We start from the raw sequence: 25,936 nt of genomic DNA on the forward strand, positions 1-25,936 counted from the left end.
AACTCTTAATAGCTATGTTACGTTACATACCTGCCACATTCGCATTTCATTGTTCATGTATCATGTAACATTATCATACTGTACACTTATTCAGCATGTTGTTCTCTATTGTATTTTTAATTTAAATTGCCTTTCAGGAGGAGATGTCTGTTCTATGTGTTGGGTTTTATCAAGTAAATTTCCCCTCAAAATGCGACTTATGCTCCGGTGCGACTTATATGTTTTTTTCCTCTTCGTTGGGCATTTTATGGCTGATGCGATTTATATTCAGGTGCGACTTACAGTTGTGGTCAAAAGTTTACATACACTTGTGAAGAACATAATGTCATGGCTCTCTTGAGTTTCCAGTTATTTCTACAACTCAGATTTTTCTCTGATAGTGTGATTGGAACAGATACTTCTTTTTCACAAAAAACATTCATGAAGTTTGGTTCTTTTATGACTTTATTATGGGTGAACAGAAAAAAGTGATCAAATCTGCTGGGTCAAAAATATACATACAGCAGCGCTAATATTTGGTAACATGTCCCTTGGCCATTTTCACTTCAATTAGGCGCTTTTGGCAGCCATCCACAAGCTTCTGGTTGAATCTTTGACCACTCCTCTTGACAGAATTGGTGCAGTTCTGTTAAATTTGATGGCTTTCTGACATGGACTTGTTTCTTCAGCATTGTCCACAAGTTCTCAATGGGGTTTAAGTCAGGACTTTGGGATGGCCATTCAAAAACCTTAATTCTAGCCTGATTTAGCCATTCCATTACCACTTTTGATGTGTGTTTGGGGTCATTGTCCTGTTGGAACATCCAACTGCGCCCAAGACCCAATCTTCGGGCTGATGACTTTAGGTTATCTTGAAGAATTTGAAGGTAATCCTCCTTCTTCATTATCCCATTTACCCTCTGTAAAGCACCAGTTCCATTGGCAACAAAACAGCGCCACAGCATAATACTACCACCACCGTGCTTGACGGTAGGCACGGTGTACTTGGGGTTAAAGGCCTCACCTTTTCTCCTCCAAACATATTGCTGGGCATTGTGGCCAAACAGCTCGATTTTTGTTTCGTCTGACCACAGAACTTTCCTCCAGAAGGTCTTATCTTTGTCCATGTGATCAGCAGCAAACGTCAGTCGAGCCTTAAGGTGCCGCTTTCGGAGCAAGGGCTTCCTTCTTGCACGGCAGCCTCTCAGTCCATAGAGATGCAAAACACGCTTGACTGTGGACACTGACACCTGTGTACCAGCAGCTTCTAATTCTTGGCAGATCTGCTTTTTGGTGATTCTCGGTTGAATCTTCACCCTCCTGACCAATTTTCTCTCAGCAGCAGGTGATAGCTTGCGTTTTCTTCCTGATCGTGGCAGTGACAAAACAGTGCCATGCACTTTATACTTACAAACAATTGTTTGCACTGTTGCTCTTGGGACCTGCAGCTGCTTTCAAAGGGCTCCAAGTGACTTTCCTGACTTGTTCAAGTCAATGATTCGCTTTTTCAGATCCATGTATGTATATTTTTGACCCAGCAGATCTGATCACTTTTTCTGTTGACCCATAATAAAGTCATAAAAGAACCAAACTTCATGAATGTTTTTTGTGACAAAGAAGTATCTGTTCCAATCACTCTATCGGAGAAAAATCAGAGTTGTAGAAATAACTGGAAACTCAAGAGAGCCATGACATTATGTTCTTCACAAGTGTATGTAAACCTTTGACCACAACTGTATAGTCCGAAAAATACGGCAATTAACATTGAAAGTTCGTGTGCTTTCCAATTATTTCTTCAGTTACTGTTCTAGTTGTTTTATTACTTCTATATGCTTTATTTATGCTTGATAGTGTGTTATGTGATAATTGCAGTTTTGTTATGACAAAGTGACTGTGAATGACATTTGAGTTAATGACCTGCTATTCTTTGTGGAAGTGAATGTAAGCCTGGTCTCCTCCTCACAATGTTAAGTGCAAATTGGCCCCACTGTCACGTGATTAACTTAATATAAAACCAACATATCATTTTGGTCGGTTTGTCACTTTAATATTTAACATATAAGTCGCACCCACAGCCAAACTATGAAAATAATTGCGACTTAATAGTCTAATAGATAGGATAATTTGTAAATAACGAACTGAGATTGGACAATAAAAGCTAAACTATTCTGTGTTGTGTATGGTGTCGTCTTGTGGAAATATAATGCATTTTTGAGACACTTGATCAAGATTAGTAAATATTTAAAAACCTGCGTTAACCCTGCAATAACTATTGACTATTGACAACTTGGACACTAAAAAATATACTGACCAATGCAACCTAGAGTAAGAACGCCATCCTTGTATAGCTCCTGCGTTGGGTTGGTCATCTCCAGGGCGCTATCGCTTTGATGCTCCACCAGCACAGACTCTGCCTCCTCATCCGGCCCCTCCTCATCCTGTTGCTCGGCGACGGCATTCGCCTGGATTTTCTGCTCCCAGCTGGAGAGATCGACTGCGTGCAGAGAAGGTGAGGTTTTTAAAAAGGGTAAATGTCAGTAAGTTAAAACTCGCCTACCTTGTCCTGCTGTGATCTCTTGACAAGCCTTCAGGATCTCTGTGGGGCCTCCAGCGTGACTCCAGTCAGCCTTCCTTCGCATGCGTTTTTTCTGCAGCACTGAACCGGAAAACGAACAATTCTATCAGCAACAATCCCAAATGATTTTTCTTTCACGTCACACTCACCCGTGCTGTAAGCCTGTCCTCGGTGGGAAGTGAAGCAGACGATGTGCACCTGCGGGAACTGTGAGGTCATGTAGTGTTTCCAGGCGATCACCAGTGGGGGTGGACACAAGTCCACTTTGTTCAGTACCAACACCACGTGCTTCTTGAGCTCGACGGTGATGTAACGGTAAACCTCAGGGGGAAATTGCAGCACCTGGGAGAGCCGTACGCACCATGTTGTCATTAATGTTCGTTAATTATGCACCTGGGAGAGACGTATATACAAGGCTGTCGTTAATGTTCGTTAATTACGCGCATGTCAAGACGCTATCACAGGCTGTAAGATTGAGTACAGGCTAGAGCCGGGCGGTTTACCGAAAATTTACCGTTACCGAGATGGTTCACGATGACCAACGTAATTTTGACCATGTCCGTATATTCGGTATTTTAATGAAACAAAAAATTGCCTTTTCATCCCGCTTTGACTCTGTGTTGTTCAGCTATGTTCATTCCCCTTTAAGAGAGCAGTCAGTGTGCTTTCGTGTGAAGTCATGAGGTTATCAGGAAATCAAACAAACAGAGCCTGGTAGGCTAACGCTACAAGCAAATGTGATGGGAGTCCGGCTTAAGGGAGCCTCGCCAAACTTTCACCCGACATCAACTCATTTGCTCCCAAAAACGTATAAATATGTTCTATTTTTAATTGTTTCAGTGTCCCAAAAACGTATTTATACGTCTTTTACGGTATTTTTCACAAGAGACATCTCTAGGTTCTGATGCAAGTTCGCTCCAAAGCACAACGCTCAAAATCCATTTTAAAGCAATAAAACTGGCCACTGGAGGGCAGTAGCGCATTTAGTAAGAACTCATATCAGACCATGAAGAGAAATAGTCAGGAAACGGAAGTTGGAAGAAGTAAGAAGCGTGAGAAAAATGTAAAGAACGATGTAAAACACAAGGCACATGACCCACACAAGTTCCCTAGGTGAATTCTGTTATGAGGTAGATATAAATATATATGATATATGATATGAGGTAGATATACGCAATACAAAAGATTTTTTAAAAATCTATCTTGATGAGACAGACAGGCGGTGATGAGGGAAAAATTTACCCTGCCGATACAGCCGCGGCCACAACAGCGTCATCTCTCAGTTCAATAGTTTAGTTATGTGTAAATAAATTGTTACTGTGCTATCAAAAGCTCTATTTGTCTTGTTGTTTATGTTATTTTGTAGAAGGAAAACATTATTCAGATGTTTGGGATGTCACAAACGCAAAAAATAGCTGTGTTAAAGTCAAAGTTATGTTTGAGACGTATGCTTTTACAATATGCTCAATTTCTCTTTTTTCATCAGAAATTGGAAAATTGCTCAAATTAAGCTATTTTCTAATGCTGATATCTAGGGAATAGAAAAAGATATTAACTTACTTTTTTCCTGCTAAAAGAAAAGAGTAATCTTTCTTTTGATGAGTTCCATGGTTATATAGCAATAGAACTGAATTTTCTGTGGGCCTTGCAAAATCAGTCAAAATCCAGTAAAACGGCCGGGAGCAAAGGGGGTTGCTCCGGTGAAAAGGGCTGGGAGTGAATGAGTTAAGTGGACTCTTGGCGGCCATCAGACGACTTTCACTCGCTGTCCTCCCTGGTTCTCACGATTTCAGGAGAAGGTGCTTTCAGTACTTTCTACTGGTAGTCAGGCCACAGGCTAACGCTAGCGGCAAACGCTACAAATGAACGTGATGGAGTCAGACAGCGGCTCTAACCTTGTCAAACCGGCTTAACTTAATGAGTGGATTGGGCACGGATTGCATCTAGCAATTAGCATGTCGCGTTATTTTGTATTTCTGTGTATGTGTGTGTTTATGGTTTCTATGATAGCTTTTATGATGGTAAAGCATTCAGCATAAAGTATAATCCAACAGTGAAGCCTTTAATTTGAGCGTTTAATGGCCACAGCTATTTTTCTCAATGTGCTTGCTTTATTCGGTGTCATTACTGCCATCATAAAATCTTAAATGTTTCATTGGCATAAGAGCAGTATGGCTTTAATGTGTGTGTGGCTGTGGGGGTGCATGTGTGCATGCATTTATTTAAAAAATGCTGTAGAAAAAAAAAAACTGAACCCTTGAAGTAAACACTTGTGTTGAGTAATTATGTCACTGCAGCCGTTGACAATAAGTTTTCTTTTTGAAGAGTACTGTTCAAGCTGTAAGTCATTTGTGTTGCAATGACATGTTTGCAAAGTCGTCATATTGATTTTTATAATGTTGTACATTGTTCAATTCATACAAGCTGTAATAAATGTTCATACTTGAATTCGTATTGTGTACAAGATATTTTAATTATTTTGTATGCTTAATGTTTAGACTGCATGTACAATTGGTAAATATGTTAAATTGAAAGCTGGTTAATAAATCAATGAGAAACGGTTAATTTGTATTCCATGTATTGATTCAGATTTTCAAATTATATAACAGTCCATTTGGGCAAATTTATCGTCATTTATCGTTATCGAGGTAAATTTGCTCAATTTATCGTGACACGTACATAAGGCCATATCGCCCAGCCCTAGTACAGGCGCATGAAAGATTCGTGTACTGGCAGGGTGTCAGAGAATAACTGCTCCGAGTCGAAATGAATTAGATGTCGATCGTTGTCAATGGTAGCCAATGAGTAATGAGTTAAATGTGACACAAACAGAAATGACTATTTACTTGTGTGTTTATATACAAACCAGATTCCCCAAAAATTGGGACACTATACAAATTGTAAATAAAACAATATGCAATGATATGGAAGTGCCAAATAAAACACGACAGGTCAAAAGCTTAAACTGGGAAAACGTAATGTTTTAGGGGACATTATGTTGATTTTAAAGTCCAGTGAAATTGAACTCAATTTTGCCAAAACTATGATAAGTAACAGTTATTTTGCGGTTTAACAAGGGTTGTAATAACCGTATTTTTTCGAACTATAATGTAAGTCGCAGCTGAGTATAAGTCGCACCAGTGAAAGAATGCACAAAGAGGAAAAAACATTTAAGTCACACTTGAGTAAAAGTCGCATTTTTTGGAGGGGGGGGGGGGGGGGGGTTAATTTGGCTGAAACCAAGAACAAACATTATACGGTAAAGTAAAATGTTAAAATGGAGAACAATAGGCTAAATAAGCATCTGTTAACATAACATACCAAGTTTTTTTTTTTTATACCTACAGCCTAAAACAACACAACATCTTGTGGCTATCAGAGAGAAACAAAAGTTGCACCTGAGTATAAGTCACAAACGCAAAAAGTACGATTTATAGTCCACAAAATCCGGTACTTTTTCCACTTTGGGCCCGATAGATTTGTATTTTTCCCGCTTGGTAAACAAAATTGTCATTTAGAAACGGTATTTTCTATTTCCTTGGGTTGTCGCTGTGTACTATTAAAATTAGTTTGGTGAACTGAAACTGTTGTGTGTGATAAATATTCAGAAAACACAGAAATCAAGAATGAAATACTTTTTCACAGCACTGTATATGAGCCAAATTGTCAACTAATGCAAAAAAAAAAAAAAAAAAACTCACTAGATTATTCAGGTAAACCAGACTGAGTATCTGGGCAGTGTTCCACCTCCTTGGTTTTAGTTGATTAAGCCACTTACCGGGTGCCTGATGTCCACAATGAGCAGGACGATATCTGACATTTCTAACACTCGCCACAGCTGCCTCCATGTCTGACACGAAAGAGGAGAAAAAAGCACTTTAGCAAGTTGAAGGGTATTTTAATAAGTTCAAATAAAGGAGAAATAATGTAAAAAACTCTTTAATTTGTGATTCAATCAGTGAGATTTTATTGTATATTCTGAAAGTGTGTGTGGGGGGGGGGCGGGGGGTTCACTGTTAAGGAGCCATTTATGAAATTGGGTATTTTTATTTTAGCTAAGTGTATCAAAGTGATTTGATACAGTAAATAAACTACTAAAATTTTGAATTCAAAACACTTGCTAAAGGTTTAAAGTGGGGTTAGTCAATAACATCGGCAGATAAAAGCATTTAAAATAATATCTGATCATTTCTACATCGGTTTTTCATTATCAGTTTTTGGGCCAATATGAACATTGCCTTCAAAGTGAATGTGGAAGCCTTCTGCCTTTGTACAAGGGCTAGGTCACAGCTTTGTACAGCAGTTATGCTTATTGACCATTAGATGTTTCCAAACTAAGATGCATAGGACTTGTTTTGTGAGAAGACCATTGGAATTGATGGTGCAAAAATTAAATGAACAATAAACATTTGAAAACATAATGAATTATAAACTCACAACATATATATATATATATATCATTGAATGAAGTTAGTTGTTACATTTATCATTATTAAAACATCCAGTGGGGCATCACAATACAATCAGCCATCAGGTGTTAAGTCTACGATCGCATATATTGGTATCAGTTTGATATGGGTATCGGATTTTTGGAGTTGGACAATATCGGGATATCGGTTAAAATGTCATTATCGGACAACTCTAGTTTAAATTGCTGGGGGTCAAACTGACTTAATAGATAAAGGTAACAGGAGGTTGAGTACAAAACATCAAACTGTGTTTCTCGCAACATGCTCCAAAAATTGGTAATTTTACCTCCAAATTGTGCTCAAAATGGCTGAGGGAACCAGGCGGGTTTCTTGAATGCATGTCATCTAGGTACTCTTTGTACGACTTCTCTTCTTTTCGCAACAAGTCCGCTCGGCTCATTTCGTAATTCCAGGGCGGCCGTCGTGGGAAACCCAGGCCTGGAATAATCAAATTTCATGGCGTCAAGCACTCATCTGTCTCATTAAACACACGCTTACTTTGAGACACGTCATGTGGAAAGAATTAAGAGAAAAAGACGAGTACTACCTCTTTCAGGTGGATAGATATCCTCAATGCCTATCTCCAATTGCTTATCCGAAACGGGCAGCAGGACCTTCTCCCTGGCCATCTTCTTTCGCTTCTCCACTTCCTCTTTGCTCTCCTTTTCAAAGTGTAGACGAAACCTTCAGTGAGGAAACAAAAATGTTTTACTCCACTGTGAAATTCTGCATTACAGATTAAGGGTGGGAACCTCTGGGTAACTCACGATTCGATACGATACGAGGCTCACGATAACGATGATTTCACGACATGGCGATATAACAATTATCGATACATGGGTCAGGAAATCATTCTTCGATATTGTACAATACAAATAATAAACAGGAAAAACAAGCTCTTTTCATCCTTCTGTTTTGAATTGGATTGAATTGTTTATCACTAGTAGATGTCCAGTCCATTTGAACTGGAAGGGTGGCAGGGAATGAACACAATGAGTTAAATTTGGGGCATTTCACATTTCCTGTTGATTTTCAGTCATATTCTTTTCCTTCTGGGCATTTCCGGCAGAGATCGATCGATATGGGTTTTTCAGGACCGATACCGATTACTAATAGTTCGAGGGGCCAAAAATCGATTTTTGGAGCCGATATTCACTTGCTGTAAAAGTGTAAAAATTGTAGTTAAAAAAATGTTAATAATGCAAACATTGAACTTCATTGAAATGCCGAAAGCATGTTTATTGAATCACACAAATATGAAATAATAGTTTCAGAAGCGCCTGAATTTCCTAGACTCTGATATCTCTTATAAAGTTGAATAAAAGGTTAAATAAATAGCTTGCTGAAATTTTTCTACAGAAAATTTATAACTACGAATATAAAAACTAGTCTAGACAAAAGGACAATCTAATCATAGAAATAACAAATATACAACCCAGTTTTTAATTGATTTTTTTTTACATAGGCCATTTTTTTTTTTTTTTTTTTTAAGGTTTGGGACTCAAATTTTTGCTCTTTGCATGATCTTCTGAAGATTTCAAATGATCAAAGTTTATATATGTGTGCCAACAAGAAATTGTCAACTGGTTAACTACGAGGCTAAATTCACCTATTAGGGTCATGTCTGCCATCTCGGCCGGTGGGTTGCTGGTTTATCCTCCTGATGTCGGTGGTCTCGCTGTCTGACGTGTCTGACTGGCGTTCTCCCCCTCGCTCCACACTGGCATTGCGGCTACTCGGCCCTGAGCCTGTGTCACCTGGGAGTTGAATGCAATATAGCCAACTGATATCATACTGTGTATATCTTGACAACCAGAATCTAATTGATGGGGTGAGGGGTCAAACATATCATGCTGCAATGATTAATCGATTAACTCGAGTAATTCAATAAGAAAAAAACTTTGAAATTTCAGGATTTTGCTGCTTCGAGGATTCGTTTATTTAGAGCGATTTTGTAATGGTTTGTTTTTAAAGTGTTCCATTTACTTATTTGGGTGGATACACTGCCTTCTAGTGCCAACAGTGAATATGCCTTAACTCGTCCACCATGGCTAAATCCAGCTGCTCCCTGTTAAGACCAACTCAACACATGTTTTTGTTTCCATTTGTTATTTAGTTTACCAGTTTTCTGTGGTGTTTGAACGACTTGCTAAGAGCATTGTAAAACAACGTTAGGATTTTACAGCATCTGAGCCATCAGATTTTTGCTATGCAAGTTAGCAAATTGTTTTTTTGTTGTACTTAGATCCTCATTTATTTTTCATATCAGTTAAAGCTAAACTGAGGTTTTTTAATTTAATTTTAAATACAAAATGAATGAATGAATGAATGAATGAATGAATGAAAATATTGCTCTTGTGAAATGAAAGTGCAAATTCTGCATAGTTTGAAGAAACACTCAGGAATTGCATTTAATGTTCGCATTTAATGTCCTTTTGAATGTGTAATCTTAGCAAGCCAAAATAAATATCATTACAATCATAAAAACTTGTTAATTGGTTTTACATATCCTAAAATTTATTCTGCAACGCATTAAATGTTCGTCGTCTAATTATCCGATTATTCTAACTAACCTACAGCCCTACAAACATACTTTTAAACTAGGGTGACCAAATGTCCTCTTTTGCCCGGACAAGTCCTCTTATTACGTGCGTCCGGCCAAGTTTAATAAATTCATGAAAATGTCCGTTTTTTATGATTTTTCACGGGACTAATTTTGAAGAGAATCTCTCCAGTCGCTAGGGGGCAGCGCCTGGCTGCGTTCACGTGGCTCTTACTATTATGGGCGGGAGAAGGAATAGCTCTTCTTCTTCTTTTTTGTTGGCAGTTTACCCTTTGTTTCATGGGGAATTACCAACATCTACTGACGGTTTGGCGAGAGATCAGACTACAGTAAAAAGTTCAATAAGGAGTTCTAAAAGACGTGGCTCCATGCACCTTTCTGTAAGTTTATCTCCTGTTAATGTCGATCACGTGTTTTCTGTTGTATATAGGGTTATATGTGTACACAGAGATGCAGTATATCATATGATTCTTGTAATTGTTCTGCGTTAGTTTATTTGGTTGAATGCTACTATTATATTCTAAATAGCTTTGTTTCTTAGTTCTTAGTTTTTTTATGATAAATACGTATATAATGGCAACTGTTGACTTCTGTCTGAGATTTGTACTGGTGTAATCTGTACAATCCCGTTTGGTGTCGCATCGTTGCGCTGCCGATGACTGTAAACTTTTATAGTTAAGTCTGATTTTGCCTCGGTTCCCGTACTCGCTAATAGGGTAGCAATTAGTGAGCTCAGCCGCGCTAAGCATTATGGGCAATGTAGTTTTGAATTGCTGCGTTTAGAAACATGCTGGTTGAATAGCTTGTCAGTTTATTTTGGTTATTGTTTGCGTACGATCTAGAACATTGAATGAGAATAAAAATTGAGTGGGAATAACAATTTGTCAATGACAATTGTCGTGATAGTTATTTTTAAAAATGTTGAGTTGGCACATAGCCTACTGTGTGTGTGTATTGACTGGACTACATTTCCATGGGTCTGCATTATATTTCATTATTATTCCTTTTTTTGGGGGGATTACTTTTTTTTAGGAAGAATAAAGCCTGTTGAGTAAAAAAAAAAAGTGGGTGATATGGGCATTTTTGAGTGATATTCGAGTAAAATTGAAGAGTGTGGAGGCCGGGCTGAGCGTCCTCTTTTTGGAAATCAAAATATGGTCTCCCTACTATAAACCCTTGGTGTGAAATCTGCAATACGGTCGACAGTGATGCAAACATGAAATATAGTGTACTTGATATTTAGGGTATGCAACAATGTTATGGAAAATATGGATAATATGATTATTAATAGCTCTACTGCACATTGAAACTCCATATTTAGGTATCACATACTATGTAAACATGCTATGTTCGGGTTCATTTGACTGGTACGAATGTATATTTCTGGCAAAGTACGCTTGTTTGCACAATATTAGGATATCTGCTGAATTCCTAAAATGTAATGACGAAACAAGTTAAAACTATTAATGGCCAAGTCCGGTGGGACGTTACTGTACAACTTAAAACGACGCAAACAACGTACCATTTCTGTACTTGAAACTTTAATTAGCTACCAGCTAAAGCTTACAACGTAACACTACAAGCCTGTGTGTGTGTTTTTAAATTACCTCTCTTTCTCTCCCGTTTGACTTGAAGCTGTTTCTTCTTCTGCTTGTTGCTGAATGGCTTTTTCCGGGGCATTTCTACGACTGATAGGGGACACAAGTCTCGTTTTATTGACGTCGCTGTCAGTCGCTCGTGTCGTTTATTGCTTTACAAATGTGAAGTTTCTCGAGTATGTACACTTTTCTGTGACGCCATGTTTGACTGCAGACTGCGGAGAAAGTCGGACTAAACTATTGCGTTGTTGACGGGCCGAGCAAAATGGCATTATAATAATTTAGGATTTGTATTAATTTTAGATACCTGAATTGTTTTCTTATATGAAGTATTGCTAAATTGACGCCAACTACTTTACATTTTAACGACTTAATACGGCTGAAAGGGTAACTGTATTTGAGTGTAGTCCCCTACACCAAGAGGTTTGTTGGTTTAGTCCACTTTTGTAAACACCTTTTAATGGCGCGTTCAAGTCTTGTGGGAAATTACTTTTGGAAGAAGTTAATTGCTGTTTTGGGAGCGGAACAATAAACTAAGGAAACGCGGGACACCAATTTACCAGTTATGATCACCGGAGCTTGAAAAGGCATGCATTTGCCAATTCAGTCCATTGTGGCGAATGCGACCTCGATTACTTACATCGTTTGTACAGAAAGGTTTGATGCGTGGGGCGTCACAACGCTATCAGACACTAGCTTTTATGTAGTTTTATCAAAAAACGTTGAAAAAATTACGTTTGGTAACTACTATCCATTTTTAAGGAATTGTTTATGGTTTAAGTTTGTTAACTAAATATTTCAAGTTTGCAAACGTTTTATTTGATCGGTTATTACTAGGGCTGTCAAACGATAACAATTTATAATCGAATTAATTACAGCTTAAAAATTAATCGTAATTAATCGCATTTCAAACCATCTATAAATTATGCCATATTTTTTTGTAAATTATTGTTGGAATGGAAAGATAAGACACAAGATGGATATATACATTCAACATGTGGTACATAAGTACTGTATTTATTATAACAATACATTAACAAGATGGCATTAACATTCTGTTAAAGCGATCCATGGATAGAAAGACTTGTTCTTGAAAGATAAATGTTAGTACAAGTTATAGAAATTTAAACCCCTCTTAATGTTTTCGTTTTAATAAAATTAGTGAAATTTTCAATCAAAAAATAAAACTAGTAGCCCGCCATTGTTGATGTCAATAATTACACAATGATCATGGGTGCAAGCCCATAAAATCAGTCGCACCCAAGCGCCAGCAGAGGGCGACAAAACTCCAAAAAACACAAGTAACAAGTGGACATGGCACTGTGCTGTCATTTTAATCTGTTTGAGCGGGGCATGTGCGTTAATTGAGTCATATATTTTAACGTGATTAATTTAAAAAATTACCGCCCGTTAACGCAATAATTTTGACAGCCCTAGTTATTACATAAAACTACTAAAATTTTTAGAATTATGCCAATCCCCTTTTCTATGTAATGCAAATTGATGTAAATTACCATAGATGTTCTAAACTGCCCCACCCACTATAAAAAAAAAAAATATTGAATATAAAACTCGGAAAATGTCTTTATTCCATAAATTTCAGTCCACATGTGAATCTATAAATCATATTTTTATTTGCATTTTATGCAACTGCATCTGACACAAACCACTAACAGAGGTTCCAAAGGTTTATTGTTCATTATCAAAAAATGTCAGATGTGCAAGTGAATTCATGAGAGTATTAGAAACAATCTGAAATCATATATCGCTTGACACACGTCCACATTAGCAAGAAAAAAAAGCAGAGGGATGAGATTATAACGCAAGAGCCTGCACTTGGGTGTACATTACATATACATACGCACATAAATGTCACTCTTTATCTGATCTACATACAGTATATATGATTATCTGTTTTTAATTTCCTGAAAAGGAAATAACTTTTATGTCCCTTTAAGAAAGAAAGCGTGACACGCAGTAAAAGGTAATAACACTGATGTAAAAAGTCATTTCAAATACTCCCTGGAGCATAACATGGTTATGACCCGCGCGCTGTATTTGTACGGAAGAGCAGAAGGTGATAAAACGACAATAAGCTTGCTTGCTTGCTTCTCCAATTTAAAACCATCAGTGTGATGGACTGTAAATCATTTCATTGCAGTCTTTCACACAAATTCCGTTAGGACACTTCAGTAAAATAAAAAGCACATTGTCCTGTTGACGCAAAACAAAATATTTCCAGGCACAGTTCTGAAAGTTCTCTTTTCCATTTTAGTATTGCTTTTATGTCCTTTTTCTTTCCCCTCTATCTCTATGAGTTGAGGTGCTCCACTTGGATGCTGGAAGACGACACAGTTAAGCAGAGGTCCTTGTGAGAAGAAATGTCCGCCACGCTGACGGGTTTGTACTGGATGTCGCTTGCGGACACAGTCTTGTACTGGTGCATGTCGAAAGAACAGGGCATGGCATCCGGATGGTTGTACCCGCTTTGGCCGTGTCCGGCCCGAGTCGCTGCGCCTTCCGAGCCTTCCGCCTGACTCCGAGCCGCGGGCTGAGCGCGGGCCGCCTGTCTGGGGTCCGACGCGTTCATCTGCTCTTGGCCGTGTTTCTCCATGTGTTTCACAAGATACGTCTCCTGGGGTGAAGGTAGAGGGGAGACAGTGGACACATGACTATACGGTGTAAAGTGGCTGCTGGCGGGCGTGTGGCGCCAGTGAGGCCATTGGGAATTCTCTTCACAATTGCATAGCGGTCTTACTGAGGTGTACGTGCGATTGCAGAGGCCGCACGAGTAGATTCGGGCGTGCCTGACCGTGTGTTTAGCCATGTGCACCTCCAGGCTTGCGGCGTCCACGTAGCCTTTGTTGCAGTTGGAGCACTTGTAAGGTTTGTCTTTGTTGTGCTGACGGCGGTGCGACTTGATTGGGAGAAGTGGGGAGGGGGGAAGGTTATAAGAACACAGTGAGACAGTTTGACAGCATTCATTTTCAAGTGACACAGATGGAATACGTGGGAGATGCCTCACGGCAGCATGAAAAGATGGAGGCCTGCCGCGGCTAGCAAAATTTGCACGTAACCGATACTTTACTCAGTCCAGGTATAGCCAACATGCATCTCCCAGCGACTGTATATAGTGTCAAATTTCTGGATTAATCGTTCGGAAATATAAGAAGCTGTATTTCTATTAGTTTTCCACAGAATGAAAGCGTTATTTTGGGAAAGTATAATTGCTACTTAAGTGTTTTCATTGATGTCTGTTTCTCATAACTCTCATCAAGTCTCATCCCATTACTTTTAACGAAAATGTATTCTAGGGCTGTCCCAAACGACTAATTTCCTCCCGATTAGTCAGCCGACTATTTTTACGATTAGTCGACTAATTATTAATTCACAAAAAAACATTTTGGAACACCTACATTCTTTATTAATGTATAAATAAATAACATAAATCAATTAAATAAATAAATAAATAATAATAATAAATCAATAATAAATCACAAACAATGAGGTCAAATGATGCTGCCATTAACTAGTGCAAAAAAATGTAAACGGAAACACTGGACAGGAGTCAAAACAATTCTCACTTTTTTTGTGGTATGTCATTGTCTATATTGTTCTAAATATTAAAATGAATCGAAATGTCCCGGAAAACCATTTTCAGAATACGTTGTGTGAGTTCAGATGCTTTTTCTGGTGTGCATTCTGCATTTTTGGGGGAGGGGAAAAACTGTTCAACTTTTGTTTGTTTTAACCTGAAAATAGATAAAAGTAGAGGGCACACTGAAATATTACCACAACTATTTTGAATGAGAGGCACACATACTCACAGTAACAAAAATTAAATATACAGTATTATTTTTATATTATACTACTATATGTATACACACAATGATACTTTATAAAATAAAGTGACTAACATTACTGCAGTCATGGATTACAGTAAGCAGGTCAGTGCTGTTTCCAAATATATTTTCATTATATTATGTATATACAGGATGTATGTATATATTATCCCCAAGTGGGAGCTTCCATGATCCTAATAAAGTTAATAATAATTAAAAAAAAAATATATATATATAATTATATATATATACATTAATTATTTTATTAAATAAAAATGCACGTTGATACGACGCACATAAAGGTAACTTCCATTTTTAAAAAAACATCGTTAGAAAGTTGTATGGACTTACAATCCGCTAGCTTGTTGTTTCTTGTTGTTTTCGAAAATTATACTTGGGTGACGGCGCTTCAAGTGTTCATAGCCGACGTGCTACCGTGGTATGGGAGCTCAATTTAGCAAAGAGTACACACAGTGGCACCCTCTATATTTTCTTTGATATAATTCCAGGCTCTGGCTATTCTGGTCCGCTTTTTTGGCTTTATGCCAATTTCACGTGTCACCAATTCTGCCCTTTTCTCGGTAATTGGCGGTGTTTTCAACTCCTCGCCATAGTGAGGAGTGAACCGGCGATTCACTTGGCTCGTTGTCGTCGGTACGGCCCATGTCCTCCTCAGGAAGGCGGCGGCGTGCATAAAAACACCGAGAGGCGTCGGATGGCTCTTTATAGATACTTTTAATGTCCAAAACAAAAACGCAGGGGCTGCAGCCACTGAACTCCGCGCTACCCGCGCACTTTCCAAACTCACCGATCTCACTCCCTCTCTTTCGCTCACTCTCTCTCGCTCGCCCACTTTCTTCCTCTTTGCTCAATCTTACAATGCCGGTCACATTGAAATAACAGCGGCCCCCTTGGGGGTGTTAGTAACAACCGCTTGCATCTCTACACTTTATCCGCATGTTTTTTTTTTTTAACCCGTCAATACCCGTCGACGGTATGTTTTGCCCGTCAACGCATTTACGTCACCGATGACGTCGACAACGTCGACTAGTCGGGACAGCTCTAATGGATTCCCAAAACCTGTTGCGTGAGGAGGTGATCATGTGATTGAGTACGTGGCATCCTATGACGTATAAATTTGAAAAAAAAAAAAAAAATCCAATCTGCTTTACGCCATAATTTTTTCTCTCTTATTATTGTTTAGCCAAGGTACACATATACCAACGCAATGTTAACATATTATCAGCTTTTAATTGATTTTGTACCACAGTGATCCCTTGTTTTTCATGGTTAATTGGGACCACCTACCCCCCTCGAAAATCTGCGAAGGTAGAGCTTATTTACATGAATAATTATTTGTGTGTGTGTGTTCAATGTATTTATTACATATATATACAGTATATACAGTACCATATATACACATATATACAGTACATATACATGTATGTACTGTATATGTATATTTTTAGAAATGGTTTTCAAGCACTGCAAATGTAATAATTATGACATAAATTAGATACATATATTAGGGCTGTCAAAAATTATCGCGTTCACGGGCGGTAATTAATTATTTAAATTAATCAAGTTAAAATATTTGACGCATTTAAAGCACATGCCCCGCTCAAGCAGATTAAAATGACAGCACAGTGTCATGTCCACTTGTTACTTGTGTTTTTTGGTGTTTTGTCGCCCTCTGCTGGCGCTTGGGTGTGACTGATTTTATGGGTCTCAGCACCGTGAGCATTGTGTAATTATTGACATCAACAATGGCGAGCTACTAGTTTATTTTTTGATTGAAAATTTTACAAATTTTATTCAAACGAAAACATTAAGAGGGGTTTTAATATAAAATTTCTATTACTTGTACAAACATTTATCTTTTAAGAACTACAAGTCTTTCTGTCCATGGATCGCTTTAACAGAATGTTAATAATGTTAATGCCATCTTGTTGATTTATTGTTATAATAAATACAGGACTTATGTACAGTATGTTGAATGTATATATCCGTCTTGTGTCTTATCTTTCCATTCCAACAATAATTTACAGGAAAAATATGACATATTTTATAGATGGCTTGAATTCTGATTAATTCCGATTAATTAATTTTAAAGCTGTGATTAACTCGATTAAAAATATTTTGACAGCCCTAATATATATTTATATGTATATAAGAAAACAATGATTTGAGCATGTATACATCTTAACATTTTTAAATAAAATGCTTTATTTATTTATTTTTAACTAACTATCTAACTACTCAACTAACTAACTAACCAACCAACTAACTAACTCTGATGCATGTCTGACTTTTAGTAGCAATATTAGTGGTGTTTCCCCCACCTCGAGAACATTGACTTATTTTTATATTACTTAACAGTTGCTTGTGCTGGCCGAAAAAAAACTTCTAATATCCCTTCTCTTCGAAGGGGGTGGTGGAGGTTGGCATGTTGTATTTCTGTCGGCGGGGTTGCGTGAGCATGTGTGTGCGTCTGTGTTGCGGGAAGAGGGGGCGGGGGGTCAGTCATCAGCTAATCAAACATGCGTTTGAGGGCTAAGAAATTGGACTGGCACATTCAGCAAGTGAAAAGGGATATATGTAAGTCTGAACATAATGAAAATAATTCACTTCATAATTGTAGGGTCTATTCTATCCTTACAACATATGGGAAGACATTCTAATTTACCCATATAACTGAACTCATTATACAGGGTGATTCAAAAAGGATGTGCCTAAATCATCACGCCACGTGTCAAAAATGAAAAACATAACAAAACTCTGGTATAGGCAAATGTGTTGAACATAGCTTCTAGTATTATTTCAAGTATTTCAAGTGCCGGTGACGGCCACCTTTGAGTTGAAAACTTAACGTTATGTAATTTTCGGACTATAAACCGCTAATTTTTTCCCTCATTTTGAATCCTGCGGCTTATTTGTTGGGTATATTGAACGTTTCCAAGCTTTAGTTCTTTTAGTTTTTTTTTTTTTTTTTTTTTTTTTAATATTTTTGATCTATCACGTGATGATTTTGGCACATTCTTTTTTAATCACCCTGTATAATGCAAATAAGGTGGCTTAAAAGTTGGAGGGGACAAATTGAGCATCCGGAAAAGCTGGTAGTGTTATGTCCCTACCGACCCTATGGAATCCTATGCCCTTGGTTTTTAGCCCCGTCGTGTTATTTTAGATTTACTGTAATTTTCTGCCACACATTGCCAGTCCGTGAAAAAAAGGCCTATATCACACCGGTCCGTGGTGCAAAAAAGTGGGGGTCCACTGCTTTAGAGAACATTCCCCTCACCTGTAAATTGGAGAGCTGCGTGAAGGATTTCTCACATCCTGAATATGAACATTTGTACGGCCGATCTCCTGTATGAATTCTGATTAAGACACAATAGCAATTGTTAGCCCAAAGAAGTGAGATACAGATACTCTTGCGTTTTACCTGTTGTGCTGCTGAAGGTGACTGAGCTGCCTGAATGATTTCTGGCAATAGGAGCAGGTGTAAGGTTTCACGCCAGTGTGGATTCGCAGGTGCTGGGCCAGGTAGCTGGAGTTGGCGAATGACTTGGTGCAATGTGGACACTTATGAGGCTTCGACTCCGTGTGGTTACTGACGGGACAAGAAGGTTAACACAAAGCTATTTTTAGAGACCATAAGAGTTATACAATGTACTTTGGAAATTTCAGACATGATCACAATCGCCAGTAAGAGTGTTATGATAAAGCAGGACAGGTTTCAATTTACTAGCTCATTCACTGCCAGTGCCAGTGATAGACGTCCAATCCATTTTGACTGAGAGGTTGGCAGCAAATTTTCAGGAGAAAGTCAGGATTATTTTCAAATTCTGGATATTTTAGATCTGGGGAAAAAAAGGGTACTGTAATTCTCTCTCAAAAACATGCAACTTTTCCCCTCAAAACTGTATGATTTAGTTCTTGAAAATATACATTTTTCTCAATATATACTTTTGTCAAAGTAATAATATTTTCCTAAAATCTAAAGGCCTTTTTAACATTGAAAATATTATCTAAAATGTAATCCCTTTTTTCAAACCATGATTTATTTATTGAAAATATGCAATATTTTTTTCAAAATTATATAAAATTAACCTGAAAATTGTACTTTTTGATGAACATTATCTTTATTCTAACTGATAAATATTTTCCCAAACACTGTAGGCCTTTTCAATCTCAAAAATAAAAGTTTTATCTTTCATTTGTGATTAAACAATTTTACAATGGAAAATATAAAAATATTTATTCTTTAAATGATATGGATTTTTTTTTTTTAACCCTATGACTTTTTGTTTTCTGAAAAACATCCAACCTTTCACTCAAAACTTAAAAAAAAAAAAAAAAAAAAATTTAAAGCAACACTTGGTAAGTTTTCAGTTTTGGTCGATTTTAGCGACGCCGGTGGACAAAAGCTGTAGTGTTTTGCCTTAAGGAAGACCGTTTCCCATGAGGGCTAGCGCTGCGTTTCCCATTAGGACCAGCGTACACCGCATAGTGTCGTAAAATCATGATGCCGCCCTGCAGATGGATTACACAACATTTCTGTTTCTAGCGGCTGTGTGAAGGATGAAAAGTAATAAGGTAACGAATCCAGTTGTGGCTAAACAATAGCATATGACGGTTAGCAACCGTGTGACTTAGTGTGGCTAAACCCCCCACCCCACCTGAACTCATCAGCGTGACGAGTTCGGTGGGGGAGTGTCAAGCAAGCGAATGAAAGCAGGGGCAGTGTTTATTCTGCATATCCTGGTAGCCTCCCTTTCGTTTTCCTCCTCAGGCAAAACTTTTATTCTCTTTTGTTGCTCTGCCATCTTTGCAGAATTCGCGCGTTAGCATAAACTTCGGTCTTCATAATGATTGAGGAAAGGGTGAAGTGACATATGCAGTAAAGCAGTCTGCACATTTGTAGTTTTTTTTTGTGTGGAAGGGTTCCTGCCACCCTCCTCAAAATTAATTAGTGCCGGTGAAAGCGATACAGACCCCTGCAAGTAGGCCTGTCGTGATAACAAATTTTAGTAGGCGATATATTGTCTCATAATTATTGCCGATATGCGATTATAATGCCTGTTTTTTTCAACCTATTCAACCACGAATATAGTGACAATACATCCTAATAAATCACCTATTGAAATGCAATAAATTGTTATTCTTAAATAAAACACAAACTATATTAAAATTTATAAATACTAAAAAAAAAACACAATGCATAATGAGTCATTTTAAAGCAAGTTAGGTGCAGAATATGAAATAGGTCAGAAATCCAATGTCATTTTTGTTGTCTACCAATTAGAGCCCATTAAAAGTTTTAATTTTATCCAAAATGACTTTCATCTTGTCCTGCAAAGTTTGTGCATGCAACAAATTTGAAGCCAAATTCATCATCATTGCATTCAATCATTGGCAATCAGATTTTTCATAATGGGTGTCATTTTAAATGTATTCCTCGTTTAGAATCTGAAGTATATGCGATTGCCTCCAGAAATCTGAACATGACGTGCTTTTATTTTGAAAATATCAACCGGAAGTACGTTTGCTAAGCCACCAACTGTAAGCTTTATAGTTAGTAAAAAGAAACAAAAAGTGCACATCGCTTTCGTCATGCATGTTGCATCATTAATAGATTTTTTTTTTGTTCGCATCGCTTGCAAATTCTTTAATCCAGCGAGGTTTCATGTTTCAAGTATCACCTTTTAACCACAATTTTGCGTTATGGAGAAGACTGCCAATGTTTTATAGCAGGCTAAAGTGGTTACTATACTGTCTTTTTTCCATTAGCCTCAATGTAGCAATGCTAACGTTTTACAATGTTTAATATATAAGTGTTTCCTTATTTTGTATGTCTGAACTTTAATTCTACAGCGTGTCTATGGCCAATAAACATCTGTGAAAGCTACCGCAGTCTCATATGAAATCAACATGCACGTGTGCCGAGTGCACGCAACACAAGCAAGCACGCAGCGATAAATCGCAGCCGGGAAAATTACCGCCCTCATTTTTATTTACCGTGCGATAATTTGACTTATTGCATATCGCGACAGGCTTACCCTCAAGATGTAACAGATGTCACAAATGTCGTGACAATATTTTATAAAGGTTGAAAAGTTACCTAGTGTTGCTTTAAGAAAGCTACCTTTTTCCTGAAAAAATTCACTGCCAACCCCACTCATTCAAAACGGATTGGCGTCAATCGCCATCTATAACACTGAATGAGGTAACAAGCCATTTACGAACACAACACTACGTTAGGACGTATCAAAAGGTGTGTACGCACAAAACATTTTTTTGGTTTATCATTTCATGGCAGAAAACTAATTTCAACATGCAAATAACAATTGAGGGTCATGTTATGCCACAATCTGCTTTACCATTTTTACAGTATATTCTTTCTAATATTATTCCAAAACTATGTACAAATAAATTCCCCAAAATCCAAACATACACACACTGAAGCAACAAAGTTAATCAAACTGAAATTTGGAGTGACTGCCAAAATGCGTAACCATGATTGTTGTCTCATACGGGTGGGCTTTGCATGACGCCCATGTGTGTACACAGCTTAACAAAGCACATGCAAAGAATGTGCATGCATGATTGGTCTTGTGCAAACACACAGACTGAATCCAAATGCATACTGGAGCGGGAGAGTGAATGAGCAGCACAAAAGCCGAGCAGGGCAGCGAGCAGTTAGTCCACACAGAGAAGCATTCATGATGAAAAATCGTTAAACAAAAGATTAATGGTTTAAAAGGTGAAACTAATTGTGCGAGAGAAGACGCATGCGGGAAGAAAGAAATAGCGCGCAGTCAGGCATAGACGAGGAAATGAGCACATAAATGAAAGAGAAGACAAAAGTGTTGACATTGACATCCAGTATAAAACAGGAGCAACCGCATTCATTCACGGGAATAATGGAAATTATATTGGCGCGACTAATTTGCAATTTGAAGAAAGAACAGGCATTTGACTAGATTTTTATGAAATAAAAATGGGAAAATTAAGTCATTTGCTATTTTTTCGAATATTTTTCTATTCACTGCCATTGACTCGTGTTAACACTGGAGGGTTGGCATTATATGCTACTAACAACGTCACGTTACTCCCCTTTAAACTGGGGGTACAATGATAAATCAATTTGTATCAAATGCATGTAAAGAAAACAATCCAATTCAATTAATGCAGGGGTGTCCAAACGTTTTGCAAAGGGGGCCAGATTTGGTGAGGTAAAAATGTGGGGGGCTGACCTTGGCTGACGTCCTTTACGTAGAACAATACTGTATATTTAAGCAAATTTGAGCAAGCCATTCTGTGTGTCACATTTGCTTTATTATTTGTTTTTAATGAATAATTTCAACAATCTCGCAACTAGCCTTTGCAGAGTTATCTTTCGACTCTCGGGCTCCTGCGAAATACTGCTACTGTGAAATTAAACTAGCTTCAAGTTGCTTCAATTTCTCGCTGCGAATCTTTCCTGTAATCTTGTCGTACATGTCAGCGTGTCTTGTTTGGTAATATTGCCTCACATTGAACTCTTTAAAAACAGCGACTGTTTCTGCAAATGAGGCAGACACAGTTGTTGCGTATTTTAGTGATGAAGGAGTTCAAATTCCACCTATCCTAGAATCGTCGGCCGTCGCAGTCAACTTTCCCTTTTTTTGTTGATTGTCGCCATTTTACAAAATTGGAAGTAAAGAGTCGCACGGCGTAATGTTGCTTAGAGTGTTGCTGCCTTTTAGTGGGTAAATGAGGAGCAGCATTTAGTGTGTAAGCTACTTCATATGCTGGTAGCAGTACTGCTGACCAATTTATTAAGTCTGTGTGCGGGCCAGACGTTGTTGATTTTATCACAGAGGCTCGGGGCCGGATGAAATTTGACCATGGGCCGCATTTGGCCCCCGGGCCGGACTTTGGACATGTCTGAATTAATGGAAAGGTAAAACACTGATCAATATCATCATTGTTTAGATGTAACGCTTCAAGTGAGTAGTTTTTTTTCTGAAATCTAAAATGGTTCAAACAAGTAACAATTCGGTCTGTGAAGGCCCTTTAATTGAATTGTGGCGACTTTGTAAAATGGAGAAATATCGTATCATTAACGCTACACTTCAATTCGAATAGATTATTTGACTATTAAGTAAATCGCTCATTTGGAAATATGTCAGAGGCTGTTTTGCTGAAATATTGAGATCATATTAGACATTTCTAAACATTTTCTACAATGAATGTGGCTCATACAATGTCCAATCAATTGAAAAAAAAAAAATCTTGTGATTGTTTGAGTGCCTTCGACAGTGTACACGGGTATGTCACAAAATAGCTGCGTTCGTAACTGCGTAGGCATGTCATTTGTTTGTGTTAAAACATTCTTTTCTCAATCATCAGAGGTATAGGAAATTTCTTATTTGCATACTTAAATGCTTTGAGCAACTTTCTTTCACATACACTAGCTATACCAGTACTTCTCAAATGGTGGGGCGCGCCCCCCCAGGGGGGCGCAGAGCGATGCCAGGGGGGGCGCGAGTGACCTCGGGGAACATGCTTTTTTTTTTTTTTTTTGCCGTACTAGAATAAAGTGTACTTGCACATCCACTCCGTGGGTGGCAGTGGCGCTCTCATTTTCAAAGTGCGTGCAGTATTTTTGAAGTAAGCAAGAGCACACGGAAAAGACTCATGCAGAGCTGGACTCACGCAGCGACCCACTGTCTTCTTCGGTTCTCACGTGTCCGGCCGAGAAGTGCCGTTTTCGGCTTGGGATCGTCACGACCACCGCCCTCACCTACGGTTCTCCCTCGGCCGCCGAGAATGCGCTTTTTTCGGGCCGTTTGCCTTTGACTTTTAATATAGTGGGAAATGAGGAAAGACCACTGTTTACTGAGTCTAAAAACGATTATAGCGGAGAAGCCAAATCAGTTAAGACGCCACTTAAAGACATTAGACCTCAATCTCATCGATAAGCCGCTTGATTGTTTTTCAGCGAAAATGTGCCGAATATTGCCAATTGTCACAATCGTCCCGCTTTGTCAGTGTTATATCAGTAAACCAGTGAGCACTGTGGTGAATCAGCGAAAATAAAAACTTTCCTTCTGTCCAGAGACCTTTTCCCCCCCTTCTATTCAGTTTTGTTTTTTTTCGGTCAAATTTTTTGGCATGTTGTCCTGAAGAGTAAATGTTTCTAATCAATTTGAATTTGTTATTATTTACTGATTTTATTACATTTTATTTTTCAGTATCAAATGGTCAAAAATGTACCTTGAGTGTATTTTTACAGTTTGGATGTGACTTTTTTTTTTTTTTTTTTTTTTTTTTTTTTTTTTTAACTTTAGGCAAATTGATGCGCATTAAGTCTTTTCTGTTACAAGCAACACAATGTTAAAAAAGTTATACTTTATTATAAGTTTATCTATGTTACTTTTTTTCTTTAATAGAAAAAAAAGGACACAATGTTAGGCTGAGGCGTACTTATAATAGTAATATAGACGAATGATACTATTTACAGTGGCGGCAGAGAGTTGGGGGGGGCGCGAAACATTTACGTCTTCCTTGGGGGGGCGTAACAGAAAATAATTGAGAAGCAATGAGCTATACTAACATTATCTCAGTTTTAACATGGTACAGGCCTCTTCAGTTACCGTAATTTCCGGACTACAAGCCGCAACTTATTTCCCTCATTTTGGATCCTGCGGCGTGTGCAATGATGCTGCCAATTTGTGCATTTTTCTGACGGCGGCCAGGGGCGCTCGAGCATGGAATGTGGGAGTGGGACACGTGGAGTATAAGTGTCGAGAAAGACGCTAGTTTGCACTATTACCGGTGGTTTAACTTTTTACGTTGTGCTTGAATAGAGGTGGCGGACCCTCGTCTTTATGCATGAGTAGAATTGGCAGATCTGCATCATGGAAAACGCTAGAAAAAATTTAATTGGCCATCCGAGTTGTATGGGAAGTTTTGATGACTCGCGGCGAGAGATCGTTTTCCAAGACTCGCCTCATGTGAAGAGCACCTATTGCACAGGTATGCCGGGGGAGCCTGGCAGCGTGAAAGAAAGAAGTCCGCCATCACCAACGGGTTTCGAGGGGCCAGTTTGCTGCGTGACGAGGAGGACGGCACGGGCTCAGGAGTGAATTTGTCTCATTATGGGAGACATTGAAGGCGACCGCGAAGAAGAGACTGAGTAGGTGTGAGGCGTGTGTATCTGAGCGTCTTCATATCCGACACTGAGGGTGAAGACTTCCATGGTTTGAGTGCACAGGAGGAAGATGAAGATGGCTAACAAAGACTTTTATGTTTTTAATAACCAGCCCAATTACTGCTGTACCGCCGTGCTGATGCTATGAACTGCCGTGCTTGATGGCGCCGTTTGGAACAAAAAGTTAAGGTGTGTTATCAAAATTTTGAAAAACTGTGTATTTCTTTGTCAATATCTCATGTTACTAAGTGGGCACACACAGCTTATAGGCAGGAGAGGCTTATGTATGTACAAAATGGTTTTTCCTATAAAAATGTACTGGGTGAGGCTTGTAACCAGGGGCGCCCAATATTTCAGAAATTACGTTGTTTTTCTTCTTGTGGAATCTAACTTTGAAGTCCTACTCCTTCGTCATTAATGAACCAATCGTCTTGAAACCTGGCAGCTACGTAGCATGGGACAGTATCTATCAATCCTAGGAGCCTGAGTTTAGATTTTTTTTGTATCAGGGCCAACTAATTAAATGCAGAATTATTGTTAAAAGCTAGCCAGTAAAAGGTAGCCTCCTGTAGGTTAGGAATTTGTAGTACAAGGCATGCACGCACAGCATGTGGACTTATTGGTGCCTGTGTTGCTTTTAGTTTTCCTTTTTAGCCAGTAGTCAACGTGCCTGCGCAGCCTTCAGTCTGTAGTGTGCTGTGGCAAACTC

At 38.4% G+C, this 25,936-nt stretch overlaps 2 protein-coding genes across 6 annotated transcripts in view; both read right to left on the reverse strand.

Moving 5' to 3' along the window:
* The window catches only part of gnl1 (guanine nucleotide binding protein-like 1), a 29,043-nt gene extending 17,046 nt beyond the window's left edge, over positions 1 to 11,997 (reverse strand). Inside the window, exons 1-8 of the mRNA XM_057834957.1 lie at positions 11,194 to 11,997; positions 8,633 to 8,780; positions 7,571 to 7,707; positions 7,310 to 7,461; positions 6,333 to 6,404; positions 2,704 to 2,896; positions 2,537 to 2,635; positions 2,291 to 2,473 (exon numbers count right to left, since the gene is read on the reverse strand). Of these exons, the coding sequence (XP_057690940.1) occupies positions 2,291 to 2,473; positions 2,537 to 2,635; positions 2,704 to 2,896; positions 6,333 to 6,404; positions 7,310 to 7,461; positions 7,571 to 7,707; positions 8,633 to 8,780; positions 11,194 to 11,266 (1,057 nt within the window). The 5' untranslated portion in view covers positions 11,267 to 11,997. The remainder of the gene's footprint in view (positions 1 to 2,290; positions 2,474 to 2,536; positions 2,636 to 2,703; positions 2,897 to 6,332; positions 6,405 to 7,309; positions 7,462 to 7,570; positions 7,708 to 8,632; positions 8,781 to 11,193) is intronic.
* An 862-nt stretch (positions 11,998 to 12,859) lies between these two features.
* znf384b (zinc finger protein 384 b) overlaps positions 12,860 to 25,936 on the reverse strand; it is a 32,459-nt gene continuing 19,382 nt past the window's right edge. For 4 of the 5 annotated variants that reach the window (XM_057834954.1, XM_057834955.1, XM_057834953.1 and 1 more), the window contains 4 exons: positions 18,472 to 18,639; positions 18,328 to 18,406; positions 13,943 to 14,101; positions 12,860 to 13,819 (listed from right to left, as the gene is read on the reverse strand). In XM_057834954.1, coding sequence (XP_057690937.1) covers positions 13,496 to 13,819; positions 13,943 to 14,101; positions 18,328 to 18,406; positions 18,472 to 18,639 — 730 coding nt within the window. In that variant the 3' untranslated portion in view covers positions 12,860 to 13,495. Of the gene's footprint in view, positions 14,102 to 18,327; positions 18,407 to 18,471; positions 18,640 to 25,936 lie in introns of all 5 variants that reach the window. The other variant, XM_057834952.1, reaches the window with a different exon arrangement.

This window comes from Corythoichthys intestinalis, chromosome 4, assembly GCF_030265065.1.
Source record: "Corythoichthys intestinalis isolate RoL2023-P3 chromosome 4, ASM3026506v1, whole genome shotgun sequence".
NCBI classification, from domain to species: domain Eukaryota; kingdom Metazoa; phylum Chordata; class Actinopteri; order Syngnathiformes; family Syngnathidae; genus Corythoichthys; species Corythoichthys intestinalis.